This window comes from Tenrec ecaudatus, chromosome 2 (genome assembly GCF_050624435.1).
Source record: "Tenrec ecaudatus isolate mTenEca1 chromosome 2, mTenEca1.hap1, whole genome shotgun sequence".
NCBI lineage: Eukaryota > Metazoa > Chordata > Mammalia > Afrosoricida > Tenrecidae > Tenrec > Tenrec ecaudatus.
Genome location: NC_134531.1, coordinates 199,508,858 through 199,523,448, shown reverse-complemented (window position 1 = coordinate 199,523,448; position 14,591 = coordinate 199,508,858). Strand labels below are relative to the sequence as shown.

At 36.7% G+C, this 14,591-nt stretch overlaps 1 protein-coding gene across 1 annotated transcript; it reads left to right on the top strand.

Annotated features, from left to right (window-relative positions):
* The first annotated feature begins 12,565 nt into the window (after positions 1-12,565).
* LOC142440391 (olfactory receptor 2T2-like) lies at positions 12,566-13,534 on the top strand. The gene has a single exon (XM_075542843.1). It carries the CDS (start codon positions 12,566-12,568, stop codon positions 13,532-13,534), a length of 969 nt encoding a protein of 322 aa, XP_075398958.1.
* The last annotated feature ends 1,057 nt before the right edge of the window (positions 13,535-14,591 follow it).

Here is a 14,591-nt window from a genome sequence, read left to right as displayed (position 1 = left end):
GGTGGTGTAGTGGTTACACATTCGGCAGTGATCTGCCCGATTGGCAGCTCAAAATCACCAGCAGCTGCATGAAAGTCTAGACTTTCTAATCCCACAAACAATTCCAGTCTCAGTGTCAGAAACCCCCTGGAGGTCACTAGGAGTCCACATTGACTTGATGGCAGTGGGAGTTTTGTTCTCCCCTCACATGGATCCATCTGATAGGCATGGTTCTGCTTTGTAAATGAATGTTATTGGAGGTTATGCCCTATCGCCAGTCCTAGGTGTTAGGCTAAATAGTGGCTAGTCATTCAAGAGTGTAAACTGTACAAATTAACAATTCATGTAATGTGGTTTGCATCCAGCCTATGTTTGTATAATTTACTTTTCTCAACAGTGAGTTAAGTTATATACTATTGGATAAATTAATGACACTGTCAATAGAATTACCTTGTGTCTTAAGGGACGGGGAGAACTTGATAATATTCTCTATCATAAAATGATTCTGAGGCCTCTAAATTCAGCCAGCGAATCGAGAAATGTAAACCACAGGCATATGAGGGGATTTGGGGCTCTCAATTCTAAACCCAGTCTAAGAACAAGTAATAGTTGTGATATGAAGATATGGGTGCTATAGTAAAAGTGTGATGAAGAAAGCATGTTGTGCTCAGCTATTCAAACATAATAGCTTTTGGATCTCAAAGGCTTTTTTTTCATGCATGCTGCCAGCTAAGTGAGGTGTCAACTAAGTCTACATGGAAGAAGTACACTAGCCTGTGTGATCCTAGGATTGTGTAAAGTAAAATCCAAACCTGAAGGAGAGAATGATATCAGAGCTTAAATTGTTTTTAAAAGGCTATGAATAACAACGAAGGCCCTAAATCCATTTGCAGGGTTTCTACAGAGATTAAGCCTCCAGAGAATAACATCTGGCCATGGCTAATGGAATAGCCTTGCTGTCAGATAGCGAGCATTGTAAACTCAATTATGGATGATGTAGTTAGGTTAAATTTTAATATCTTTCATTTGATCTCCCTTTTGGCCCATTTTAAATGTGTCCTAGTTTTTAATATCTCCTGCTTTCTTATTTATTGATGTTTTTTTCCTGCTTTATATTGCTATTCCTTTATCTGCACATTTGAGGATATATTTTCCAGGATAGTTACACCTATAGAGGCAATAACTAGATTGATGGCTTATTTGGATTATGGGAGTAGGGTTAGGAGAACTGGGCAGCTAACAATAATGAGTACAATGAGGAAGAAAATGTTCTGGTACGGATTGAAGTGGTGATTGTACAACTCCTTTAATTATGACTGAAATATGGCTGTGTATATGATGTGAATTTATGTCAATAAAACTATTTTTGAAAAGAAGATGGAAAGAATATGGAGTCACTATAGCAAAAAAAAAATAGTTGAAATTTCACCATTCATGGAGGTAGCATATAAGTAAGAGCCAATAATACTGAAGGAATAAATTCATGTTGCACTGAAATCATTAACCAAAAACAAGACTATAGAAATTTATGGTGTACCAACGAAATGTTCCAACAAGTTGATGAATCACTGGAAGAATTCCCTCTTGTATGCCAAGAAATTCGGAAACCTGGCTGGAAGAGATCCATATTTGTATACATGCCAAAGAATAGTGATTCAACAGAATGCTTAAATAATAGAACAATATAATTAATTTCACATGCAAGTAAAATTTTGCTGAAGATCATCCAACATTGTTCACAGCAGTACATTGCCAGGGAGCTGCCAGAGTTTCAGGGTAAAATATCCATATAAACAAGGGATATTATTGCTGATATCTGATGAATATTGACTGAAATGAAAGCAGAGAATACAAGAAATATGTTTACTCATCTTTATTGACTATTCAAAGGCATTTGACTGTGTAGACCATAACAAACTATGGGTAGCTTTGTGAAGAGCGGGAAATGAAAGAACATTTCATTGCGCTCATACAGAAGCCTGCACGTGGATCAAGAGGCAGTGGTAAGAAAATAACGTGGTTTTAAATCTGAAAAGGTGTGAGACACAGATGTAGCCTCTCATAATACTTATTGAGATTGAAGTAACATCAGAGATGACTAAGTTAAACGTTCTTATTTAACAGACAGAAGACGAACCTCTAAGAATGGAACAGCATGGTCAAAAGTTCACAGAAAATGGAGGAACTGTTTGAATATCCCAGGTATCTTTACCCAAAGTTCAGGGATCTTTAATATTTTCTTGGACACAGTGTTGTGTGTCTGCCTCTGAGCTTTTAAAATGCTTTCTAAACTGAGGTTGCTGGCTTATATGATTCCTGAGATAATTTTTAAATTCAATATTTTGTCAGCTAGGATATTCTCTTCTCCCCGGATTTTATTTTTATGCTTTATTTGACTACCTCTGAAGCTCTAATTAAGGACCCATTTTTATGTGTCACTTTCTTTCAGCTATATGAATATAAAAGGCACAATCTTAGAAATATAATAATAGCTTTCCAAAAAACTTTAGGTCTTAAATTGTTCAATTTTTTTTAAATAGCGAAGATTTTCTGTAAATGTCAAATGGCAAGCTTGAGTACAATGATCCTATAGAATTATTTGAAATCCAACCCAGCTCTGAAATGAGGGTTATGGACTTCTCAGGGCTCATGTCTGTTTTTATCTCTATGCAAGGGATATTAATAAAAATAAGGTGTTTCAACATATGGATTAAGGAGAAAAAATGAATAAAAAGTATAAGCAAAATTGGAAGAAAATATAATATGTTCCCCAAAATTTATGATAATATAATTTCAATACTGAAAAAGCAACTTTCAGGAAAATATCAATCAATATGAGGTAAGTAATAAAGCATTGCAACTATTGCAGCTCACACATTTATGGGTTTGTTCTAAACAAACATGTTGAAACATGTCTCTGTGATTGATGGATAACTACAGACACATTCTCTCCATATGCCAGTTGCCTTAGCTTCATTAGGTTTCTCCAAGAAGAAAGAAGTACACAAATTTATTTTTTGCATGGACATTAGCTAACTCGAAGGGCTAATTTTTTCATTATTCTTTTAAGCATTATCATGGAATGTTCCTCATTTTATTTCACAATTATTAGAGTATTCATAGATTGAGCTATTTTTTTAAGAAAATTATAGAGATGAATGATAGAAACCTGACCTAATTTTTACAGCGGTATTTCCTATTTCCATGACAGAGAAATACAAGTAAAGTCCAAGTGTATAGAACATTGTAATACAATGTGGTTAGCAAAGTCAGTTCCCTGATGGCTCGCTTCAGTAGATTCTGCCAATCAATACATTTGAATTGTAGTGATGGGGAAGAACACTGAAAGGGCCATGGATTGCCAAATCAACAAACAAATCTGCTTTGAAAGAAGTATGGCCAAAATGCACCTTAGAGGCAAGGATGGCTTTACCTGCCTTCGAGGTGTTGTCAGGAGAGACCAGGTCCTGAGGAATGACATCTTGCTTGGTAACGTAGAGGGGCAGTGGAGAAAAAGAAAGGCCTGAACAAGATGGACGATACAGTTGCTGCAGCAATTGGCTTAAACATAAGACAGCTGTGAGGATGACACAAGACGGGGCCATGTTTCCTTTCACTTTGCTGGGACTCTGAGTTGGAACTGACTTGATGGCACTTAATGGCAACCAACAGACGTCAATCAAGGGCAGAGACGATCAATATCTGACATAAGCCATTTGTACCTCTGTCCTGAGTCATGTCGTACTGCAGAAAAGAGTCTACTTCAATATTCCAAACATCAAATTTAAGAAATTTGAAGAAATATATTTTCTATTTATTTGTTATTGATGTGAAACATTCTTGGGGATGCTAATGAATAGCATTTAATGGCTTGAACTTTGCTTATTCATTTGTATTGTAGGTAACTTTAAGTGTTTTTCAAACTGGAAATTGTGTGAACAAGATTCCCCTCACCATGCTGACTGTATGAAAATTAATCAATGCTGGTATTTTATATAAGTAGTAGAACTATTTTATACTACTTTCAAAGTTGCTCTTCTCAGAAAACACTACTACTTCTTTATTTTCCTCTTTAAAGACAAAATGATTGATAGAGCTTAATTACCTTTGAATTGAAATCTCTTAATATTTTTATACCTATGCAAAAGAATTGTCAGGAAATGTATGAGTTCTGTTTCACTCTATCACTTTTCCTTCTGTTTGCTCCCTTTTCTTCTACTTCACTTCATTTTCTATTTGTTCCATTTTCTTATTTTCTGCTCTGCATTCTCATGTATCTTTTTCTAAATGGATGATTTTGAATCCTTTCTCCACTAATGACCAGATGAATGAATCTGAGAAAAACTCATCTTCTTAAAATTTTAAATGTTAATATAATTAATTTTATCCACCAAATAGGCCAATAACATGCAAAAGAGTTGTTAGTTATTTATTTTCAATCCAGGACAACTTTCGAATATTTAGGAATTTTAAATATTCGCAGTGCCTGTCACATACAACTTATTACTTATATTGCTTTGAAAATATACCAGAATTATGATGAAATATCAAGAGCTGATTACTGTCTTTCACTTGGGAAAATAATGCCCCTTCTGGCAAGAGCGATGGGTTTTGATTGACTTTCCATTAATGCACAAGAGAAACTGAATTAATTGCTAACGAGAGAATTCCTGCTGGGTGTGTGGAAACATCAGTCAATCATTAGTGATAAACACTCTTTGCACCAAACTTCACCTTGATACCAGACTATTTAAGAAACTTATCATTCTGCTATTGCATTACTAAGACTTGGACTACTGCTCTGAGGTAGGAGCCTAGATTTTCACAAAAATCCCAATACTGGGGTAATTTCTCTAGGCCAAATGATATGGCAATTAAACGGCCATCCTCTGTGACAGTGTCTGTCAATGACTGAGACAATTGTTTCTTAAAGATTAAGATAGATGGGTGGGTGCAAAACTTCACTTTATTTGCAACCAGTTTAATGGAAAAGGATAACTTTACCAAAAATGTGGAAGTAGAAAGACATGTAGGAAAAGTTAAGACACGTCTAAATGGATTTACTGATGACACTAGCAGTCACTATGAGAAATTTCCAGACGTTAGTGGGGAATTTCAGATTCAATGTGTGGGAGACAAGGATGCTCTGTACCTCAGGATTTTCATGATTGCCATTTGAAATGTAAAACATTGATGGCTTTCATTACACGTAGTTTGAGGTAAATTATGATTTTCTGCCTGCTTTGGAGGAGATTAATTTTTTGTTGGTGTGTATTTTTTCTATTCAGTTCTTTCTAATTCCTGTGTTCTTTTCTTGCAAGGAGCTCTGGTGACCTACTGGTTAAGCATTAGGCGGCTAACTGCAAGTCCATAAGTTCAAAACTGTCCTTTGGAGAAAGATGAGACTTTGCATCTGTAAAGGATTTTTGTCTCCAAAACACACAGGGGCAGTTCTATTTTGCCCTAAAGGGTTGCTATGAATTGGAATGAGTTCGACAGCAGTGATTTGTTTATTTGTTTTCCTTTCCTTGTTCCTGAAAAAATATACGGCCATTGGTTTGATTTTGACATAGCAACCCTATAACATATGCAAGTATGTTTTCAGGATCTCTGCTAGAGAAAAAAATTGGTTTGTCTTTCTCAGAGATGTAGTCCTTAAGGAACCCTGAACATCTTCATTGCATGGAAATATGAAACTCTAATGGGTTGAGTCACTGAAGTAGAATGGAATTGCATAAACATGTGCAATGCTTATGATGGCTGGATTAGTAGTGACCTCATTAGATTTGGATCAGGAGATGCTGACTTCTAATCATCTGCTCTGTCATGGCTGGTCTTTTTCACCATCTCTTTCCTATGGTCCTCTACTTTTCCCCTATAGAAGTAGTGGACTGTACTAGATGATCCCCATGCCCCACTTTTTATTTCCTTTTGTCACTACAAAAGCAATCTGAAACCACTGTTTCAGCAGACGATTTCTGTGGCTCAGAATACTAGATGTCCTACTTGTACCTAGGAGGTTGGAATTTAAGTCCTTCATTCAATATCCCAGTATGTACTGCTCACAACACCTGGACTAATGATCATATCTTTAATAACACTGATTAGATAAGTTGGTAACTGGCATTAATTCCTGACACAGTGGAAAAAGAATAGATGTTACCCAGGTTCCATAATACTGCTCAATTCTTTAAAGTGAGGAACAGTTTATATAGACTAATTTTGCACATAGTAAAGGTCTAAGGTGACTGTGGGAGTTCTCAGGGAGAGCAGAAGAATCATTATCATGCTATTAATGAAACTACTTGCTAATCAGATGGATTAAGCAAGTGAAAGAAATATGTATAGAAATGCATGAGCATAAAATTTAGAGGTAGCTTGAAAATAAAAAGGCAAAGTTAAGCCATTGGATATTAACTTGCCATATGAAAAAAAGAAATTAAAATTATTTGATAAATGAAGAAGTGCCCACATTATTCCCTAAACTATACAAGTAGACAACGGATGGCACATAGTGTGTATGTAGGTAAAAGACAGAGAAAAGGAGTGCAGTGGTCACAACTCAGTGTAGCTTAAAGAAAAGAAAATGTTGCTCGGTGCTCTCTAGTAGGCTCAGACTCAAAGTGAGCCTATAAACATGGAAACATTACCCAGTCTTTCACTATACTAATGATCATTATTTTTGTTTTCTAAATTTTATTTCACCTGCTTAATTCTTTGTTTAACAGTTATGTTGGCATATAGTTCACATACTTGAAGGAACTGTGTCAAGTCATCCCCTAAGGGTCTTCTCTGAGTCTCTCCTTTCACTGAGACGCCACTTTACCAAGCTTTATATTCTTTTCCAGGGACTGGCCCTTCCGGGAAACATGTCCAAAGTACATAAGACAAAATCGAGTTATCTCCATTGTGAAGGCACATTTGTCTTTGCTTACTGCAAGGTGGAACTCTCCATAGTACTTTCAATACTCTTTGCCAAGAGTATAATTCAAGAAAATTAGCTAATCGTAATTTATATTAACCAACATGCTTTAAGGATGACTTTAAATAAAATGCCAGATACATTATTCTTGAATAAGTATTTTACCATGTAACTTTCCAAACAACTCGTATTTACACTTTTCCAGATATTTCCTTTCTTTTCAGCCCAGTATAAACCAGCCACACATTACTTTACAATTTAACTATCTGTGGAGAGCTGGAGTTGGAGTGAATTACCCCTTGCCTGCTTCCCTCCCATGAATTCGGTCACTTCCTACCCATGAGACTTTCCTAACATAGTTTTCACCATTATCAACCCTGTTCTCCCTTATTTTTAAAATTCAAATTTAAAAGGCTTAGAAGAGACGATTTCTGTGTGTTAGAAAATTATTCTAAAAAAATTAGCTGTAGTTGTATTAACACTATTTTCAAGGATTTCTCACCTTCACTGCCATCAAGTTGATGCGACGCATAGTGACTCTATAGAACAGGTTGAACTGCCCCTGTGGGTTTCAAAGCCTGTAAATACCCATTTTCTCTCATTGGGTATCCGATAGTTTTGAACTGCTTACCTTGAGGTTCGGAGCCCAAGGTGAAACCTATTATGCCACTGGAGTTCACCCTTCTTCCGTGCTTTAAGGTTATCTTGGTCTCTAGCCATCGTGTAAGATGTGTGAGGATAAAGAATATTTTAGAAAAGGTTGCTTAAATGATTGAATGTTAAATCATCTAAAATCGCTTGCACACAGCAACTGTTTACTCTTTATGGTTTTAGGACAGCACAACCTCCTATACCAATCATTACCTCTCTTGGATCTTTTTATATTGTTGGCTGCTTTCCATTCATGAACTTAACCCAAAGCAATTATAACCCAATATGTATAGTCCTTGAGGCCTTTTGCCACATTCAGAAAGAAATCATCTAGGAATATTAGAAGCAATTGATAGTTTTGAACAGTTGGTGTAATTCTACGTTTTACTGACAGAAAACAAGGTCATGTGAGAAAATTTAGCTGCCTAAAGCAAATATGCATATAAGCACCCTTTGATCTGTAGCTTCTTCCAGAACCTCTATGGATGCCACCCCTTCATCTACTGGAATGATTCATGTTGTATAATTTCAGGGTGAACAATTTAATGCACACCTACTATAATATTACCTCTGTTAAAAGCACTCTAAATTCCTCAATACAATGTGTTTCTCTCCTTCCTCAGTATCTGCAGTTAGTTTTATTATAAGTATTTTTAGTTATACATAGTATTTTTCAAACTGTATTGTATAACTAATTATAGTTGCGGGCAATATTCATTTGGTATATCATGCAACACTCGATACAATGTCTAAACCTAGAATGAGTTTATGCTGGAGACATGCTCTCCCTTTTCCTTTCCTATCGACCTAGCATGTAAAACGCCTCAGCTGGGAAATAACATTTCTGGTGCGCAGCATTATTAACACAGAAAGGTCACTTAAAGCTTCCTTGTCACAGATGCAGTCTTGTTGAATTTAAGGGAAGGAGTTTCAAAAAGGGTTGACACAGATTTCTCATTCTTGGTCATGTCCTCCTGTTTTGGGAGATGATAGATAGTCACGTTTCTCTCCTACAGGGAGGCTAAGTGGTCAGAAATTTTTATCTCAATTGATAGCAGAGTGTTTTAACCACTGCGCCACTCAGGCAGCTAAATTACAAAATATGTGGGTCTACATAGCATCAACCAGAAACACTCCCATGTGGATGAACTCTGCTCTTCTGGAGATGTATGATAACTCAAAATATCCTGTGGAAAACAAATTAGGTATCAAGTGTTCAGCTAAAGTGAACTATGGCTAAAATATGAGCTTCCTTGGTTGCACACTACCCGTTTCTAAAGCACAGTGATACCCAACCCTCAGCTAAATTAGCAATGGCAGCCATTGTGCCATCAAGCTTGTTCCCACTCATAGGAACCTTGGGCACAACGGAGCGAAAGGCTGCCTGGCCCTGTGCCATGCCCACAATTGTCAATGTGAGTCCACTGTGGCAGATGCTACATTAACCCAGCTTGTGGAGCACCCTCTTTTTCTTTGCCACCCTTACACATGCCCAAGCATGATGTCCTTTGCCAAGGCACGGTATGGTCTCTTCTGACAACATATCCAATGTATTTGAGGCTAATCTCACCATCCTTGCTTCTAGGAAGCATTTTGGCTGTACACTTTCCAAGATGGATTTGTTATTCTTTGGGCAGTCTGTGGTGCTTTCAATGTTCTTCCCCAGCACCATAATTCAAAGGCATCATTTCTTCTTTGACTTTCTTTTTCAATGGCTGACTTTCATGTGCATATGAAGCAATTAGAAATATCTTGGCTTGCATCAGGCACACTTTAGCCCTCAATATAACATCCTTGTTTTAGATTTTAAAGAGGTCTTGTGCAGCAGATTTACCCAATGCTATGAATGTGCCACTTGATATACTGACTACGGTTTCCATGAGCATTGATGGTGGATGCAAGCAAGATGAAATCCTTGACTCCTTCAACCTTTTCTCCATTTATCATGGTGCTACCTATTGGTCCAGTTGTAAATGTTCGGTCTTCTTTACATTGAGTTGTAATCCATACTGAGGCTGCAATCCTTGATCTTCATCAGCACATGCTTCAAGTCCTCCTGGCTATCATTAAGCATGATTATTTCTATTGGATATTGCAAGTAGTTAATAAATCTTCCTCCAATCCTGATGTAACACTCTTCTTCATATAATCCAGTTCTCTGACTATTTTCTCAGTATGCTTTGGATTTGTATGGTAAGTGTATACAGCCCTGACACACACATTTCCTGATTTTAAATCATGTGGTATTCATCTGTTCCATTCCCCCAAATTGCCACTTGATCCATGTACAAGTTTTGCATGAGCAAAAAGTGGTGTTCTGGGATTCCCGTTCTTCTCAAGGATATCCATAGTTTGCTGTAATCCAAAGAGTTGAATTCCTTTGCATAGCCAATAAAACAGTAGACATCTTTCTCATATTCTCAGCCCAAATCCATCTGACGTCAGCATTGAATATACCTTGTCCCATATCCTGCACATGTCAATGTATTACTACAACTGTAATGGGATGATCTTCAGCACACTTTTATTTGAATGCTATTTTAACAATATTGTTCTATAATTTGAGCATTCTGAAAGGTCACATTTCTTGTAGTGGGCACAAATGTAGCTCTCCTCCTGTCAGTTTGCAATGCAGCTGTCATCGATATTAACTGGCATAGAAAAGTGAGTCTTTCAATGCTTCATCAGCCTGTTGAACCATTTTAAATGTTTTAAATGGATGTTTAAACATCAATTCTGGAGCCTTATGTTGAGCTTGTGTTTTTAGTGCTGCTTGGATTCCTTCCTGCAGTATTATTGGTTTTTGTTCGTATGCTGCTTCTTACAATTAGGGAATGTTGACTAGTTATATCGGATACAATGGTTCTGTGTATTCACTCTATCTTCTTTGGATGCTTCCTGCATCGTTCTGTATTTTGTCCATAAAATCTTTCAACATTGCAAGTCAAGACTTGAATTTTTGTCTATTCTTACAGTTTAAGGGTTGGTGAGCATGCACGTGCTTTTATGTTTTATGTTTTCTATATCTTCGTATATTTTGTTATAGTATTTTGCTTTGCATTCTTGAGTTACCCATTGAAATTTGTTCAACTCTTTGCTTTCATCATTTCTTCCACTTGAATTAGCTGCTCTATGAACGAGAGCAAATTTCTTAGTCTTTTCTGAACACTATACTGATATTTTCTTTCTTTCCTGTCTTTTGATGACCCATTACTTCCTTAATTTATGATGCTCTTGATGTCCTCCCACAGCTCATCGGGTCTTCTGTCATTAGTGTTCAATTCACCAAATCTGTTTTGAGATGTTCTTGTAGTTCAAGTGGAATAGACTCAAGGTTGTATTTAGCTCTCAGAAATGTAGTTGATTTTTTTCCCAACTTCGATATAAACTTAAAAAGGAGCAATGGTTCTCTGTTCCACAGCCAGCCACTGGCCTCATTTGGATGCTGAGATTGAGCTTCTCAATCTAATACTTCCACAATTTTATTTCTCTTCCTTCCATCTGGAGAAGTCCATGTGTGTATTTACTGTTTGTATTGTTGGGAAAAACGGGGTAATGCAGAAGTCATTGGTTTTAGAATATTCTTTAATGCAATTCCAGCTTTGTTCCGAACTACTTTTCCTTCCACTTTGTTTCCAGGTTTGGCTTCCAATAGCCAATAATTAGACTGTAGACAATAATTAGGTACCTGTTTGCACATTTTATCAATTGAATACTTAAGATTTTTGGAAGAATCACTCATTGTCTTCATCCCTAGCTATCATGATCAGTGCATAAACTTGAACAATTGTTATACTGTATGGAAAAATCCTATCACAGACGGCATTGTACTTCAAGAACAACCTTGAAATGTTCTTTTTTGCCTATGATTGCAAGACCATTCGTCTTGATTCTGTCATTCACAGCATATTAAATCACATGATGTTCTCGTTCAAAATGGTCAATACCTGTCCATTTCAACTCATTAACATGCACAAATTGATCTTTATACATTTCATTTAATTTTTGAAAACTTCCAATTTCCAAGTTCATACTTTGCACATTCCATGTCCCAATTGTTAGTAGAATTTTGCAGCTCCATTTTTTTTGTTTTGATGCATGACCCACCAGCAAACAAATATCGGGGGGCTTCCCTGTAGTAGGCTTTACTCCATTCATGTAATTATGGTTGACACTACATTGAGAAGGAAGACATATTCACTAGGCCTTGAGTGTCTGACAGTGATCTGATGTCACTGGACAGTGGGTTTCTTTTTGATAGTTTAATACTGATTAGGAAGTTACACTGATATTCGTTCTCTTTGGGTGACCCTGCTGGCCTTTAAAATAACAGTGCCATAGATTCCAGAACCACAGCAACAAACAAGCCACAAAGCTTGACACAAGTGAGTGGATGTAGTATTACTACTGACTAATCCAAGGTGATCCAATCATTCACAAAGTTATTTAATGAAAGCATTATACAAACATAGTCTAAGTTTTTAGAATTGAATAACGATATATTACATTCTATAAGTTTATGAAAGACACGTGGATATTTTCATGGATTTCAGCAATGTTATGATAGAAATAAATTTAAATTTTCTTAATGTATATCTGTAGATTTCAATACAATATGGCAGAAATACACAGATCTCAACCTCAGAAAATTTTCAATGTAAGTGATAAGATTTGAGAGTGTATATAAAAGATATTCCAGAATAAAAATAAAGCCATATTGGACACTTAGACATGATGAATCATGCCATTTGCCACTCACTTGCAGTCCAAAGCCATAGTCTTATCTTTGATTAATGATGAATCTGAATTCTCTCAAAGATTAATGCATACAACCAATGTCATGAAGCAATACTTAAACCATAATTCAGAATGATTCTATTGGCAACGCTGATGTTTTTTCCTTTATCCCATCTTGCTTCTAGCATACTATTCATAGTGGGCTCTTCATAAGTACTGGATTATTGCTTAACTTGATTAATTTTTCTCTTGACAGTCTAAGAAATACCATGTGATATGGACATGGGGGTCCTATTGCAGAATTCCACTGACTTCATCCTCTTGGGCCTCATCACTCACCCATTGTTCCCTGAGCTTATCTTTGCGGTGGTTTTCTCCATCTTTGTAGTGGCAATAACAGCCAATGTAGTCATGATTCTGCTCATTCATGTAGACTCTCGCCTCCACACACCTATGTACTTCCTGCTCAGCCAGCTCTCCATTATGGACACAGTATACATATGCGTCACTGTTCCCAAGATGTTGCAAGATCTTCTGTCCAAGGAGAAAACCATCTCCTTCACTGGGTGTGCAATTCAAATATTTCTCTACGTCACACTAATTGGAGGGGAATTCTTTCTGCTGGGTCTCATGGCCTATGACCGATATGTGGCAGTGTGCAACCCCCTTCGATATCCTCTCCTCATGAACCGCAGGATTTGCTTGTTCATGGTGGTGGGATCCTGGTTTGGTGGCTCCTTGGATGGATTTATGCTGACTCCTGTCACCATGAGTTTTCCCTACTGTGGCTCTCGAGAAATCAATCATTTTTTCTGTGAGATCCCAGCTGTACTGAAGTTGTCATGTGTAGACACATCACTCTATGAGACCCTCATGTATTCCTGCTGTGTGTTGATGCTGCTCATCCCCATATCCATCATTGCTGTCTCCTACACACGGATTCTGATCACTGTGCATCAAATGAATTCTGCTGAGGGGCGGCGCAAAGCCTTTGCTACTTGCTCCTCACACATTATGGTGGTGAGTATTTTCTATGGGGCAGCCTTCTATACCAACGTACTGCCCCACTCCTACCACACACCAGAGAAAGACAAAGTTGTGTCTGCCTTCTACACGATCCTCACTCCCATGCTCAACCCGCTCATCTACAGTTTGAGAAATAAAGATGTGACTGCCGCTCTCAGGAAGGTGCTTTGGAGATGTACCTCCTGCCAGAGAATCGGGACGAGGCATGTATCTGGGTAATACTAGTGCAACTGGGTATGGGGACTGGTACCAGTCACATATGGTCTTCGAAGAAGGTATGTTTTGGCTTTTGAAAATTATCATCATCACTTGAGCAATCCTTACATATTAACAAGCAAAATCCATTGTAAGTGTAAAGTAAAACCGATAGCTGAAGAGTGAAAGTGTCTTAAATGAACACACATACTTGTTTGGATCCACAGAGAAACACTCTCTGTCCGTTACAACTGTTTCTTAATAGACGTAGTCAGGACAAGCATTCATTTACAAATCATGAATAAATATGTATTTTTTTGTTTCATGTGTTCATGTGTTCTTTGTATCTCTATTGTTGACTTTTCAATGGAAAGCTTGAAGACTCGTGTGCTGTTTTTGATGATCAAATTGTAAATATTTTATACAAATATGGTATTTTTAATAGTAATAGCATAGCTGTTTTATTTAAGAAGTGTTTATGAGCATTATTAGGTTGTATTTTGCGTTCTGTATGCATGTTTTAAAAAATTTTTAGTATGCTTGTCTTTAATCAGAACATCTGTATTCTATTACCATTTAAACTAAGCAGAACATCATTACTATGTATTGAGAAGGCATAGAGTTTCATATGGGTTTTACAATCCATTTATTGATGTAAAATTTATTTCTGCCATTAAGACAATAACATTGCTGTAACTTTATAACATATTTGTATATTTAATACAGAAATAATGGAGAAGTATAGAATGAACAAATCAAGGTGTTCATTTTTCTTATTCTGAATTTCTCCATGTGGTATACGAGTAGAGAAATAAGTCCCAGGTAGGTTGGCTGAGATGTGGTATTTTTGGAGTAATTGAGAACCTGTATGTAAGTGTCTAGAATACTAGAATCTTAACAAAACTGAGATCACAGTCTTCTAGCATCCACTTACTCAATGTCATCTATGTGTATAAAAGTTTGAAATATTATAAGTAAAAGAGATGTTTTAATTCATTGTTGGTTTTCTTCTCCATCAAAAGAAAAGTTAGAAAAGAGAAGATGTGGACAATTTAAATGATTTTATATTGCACAAAGATTA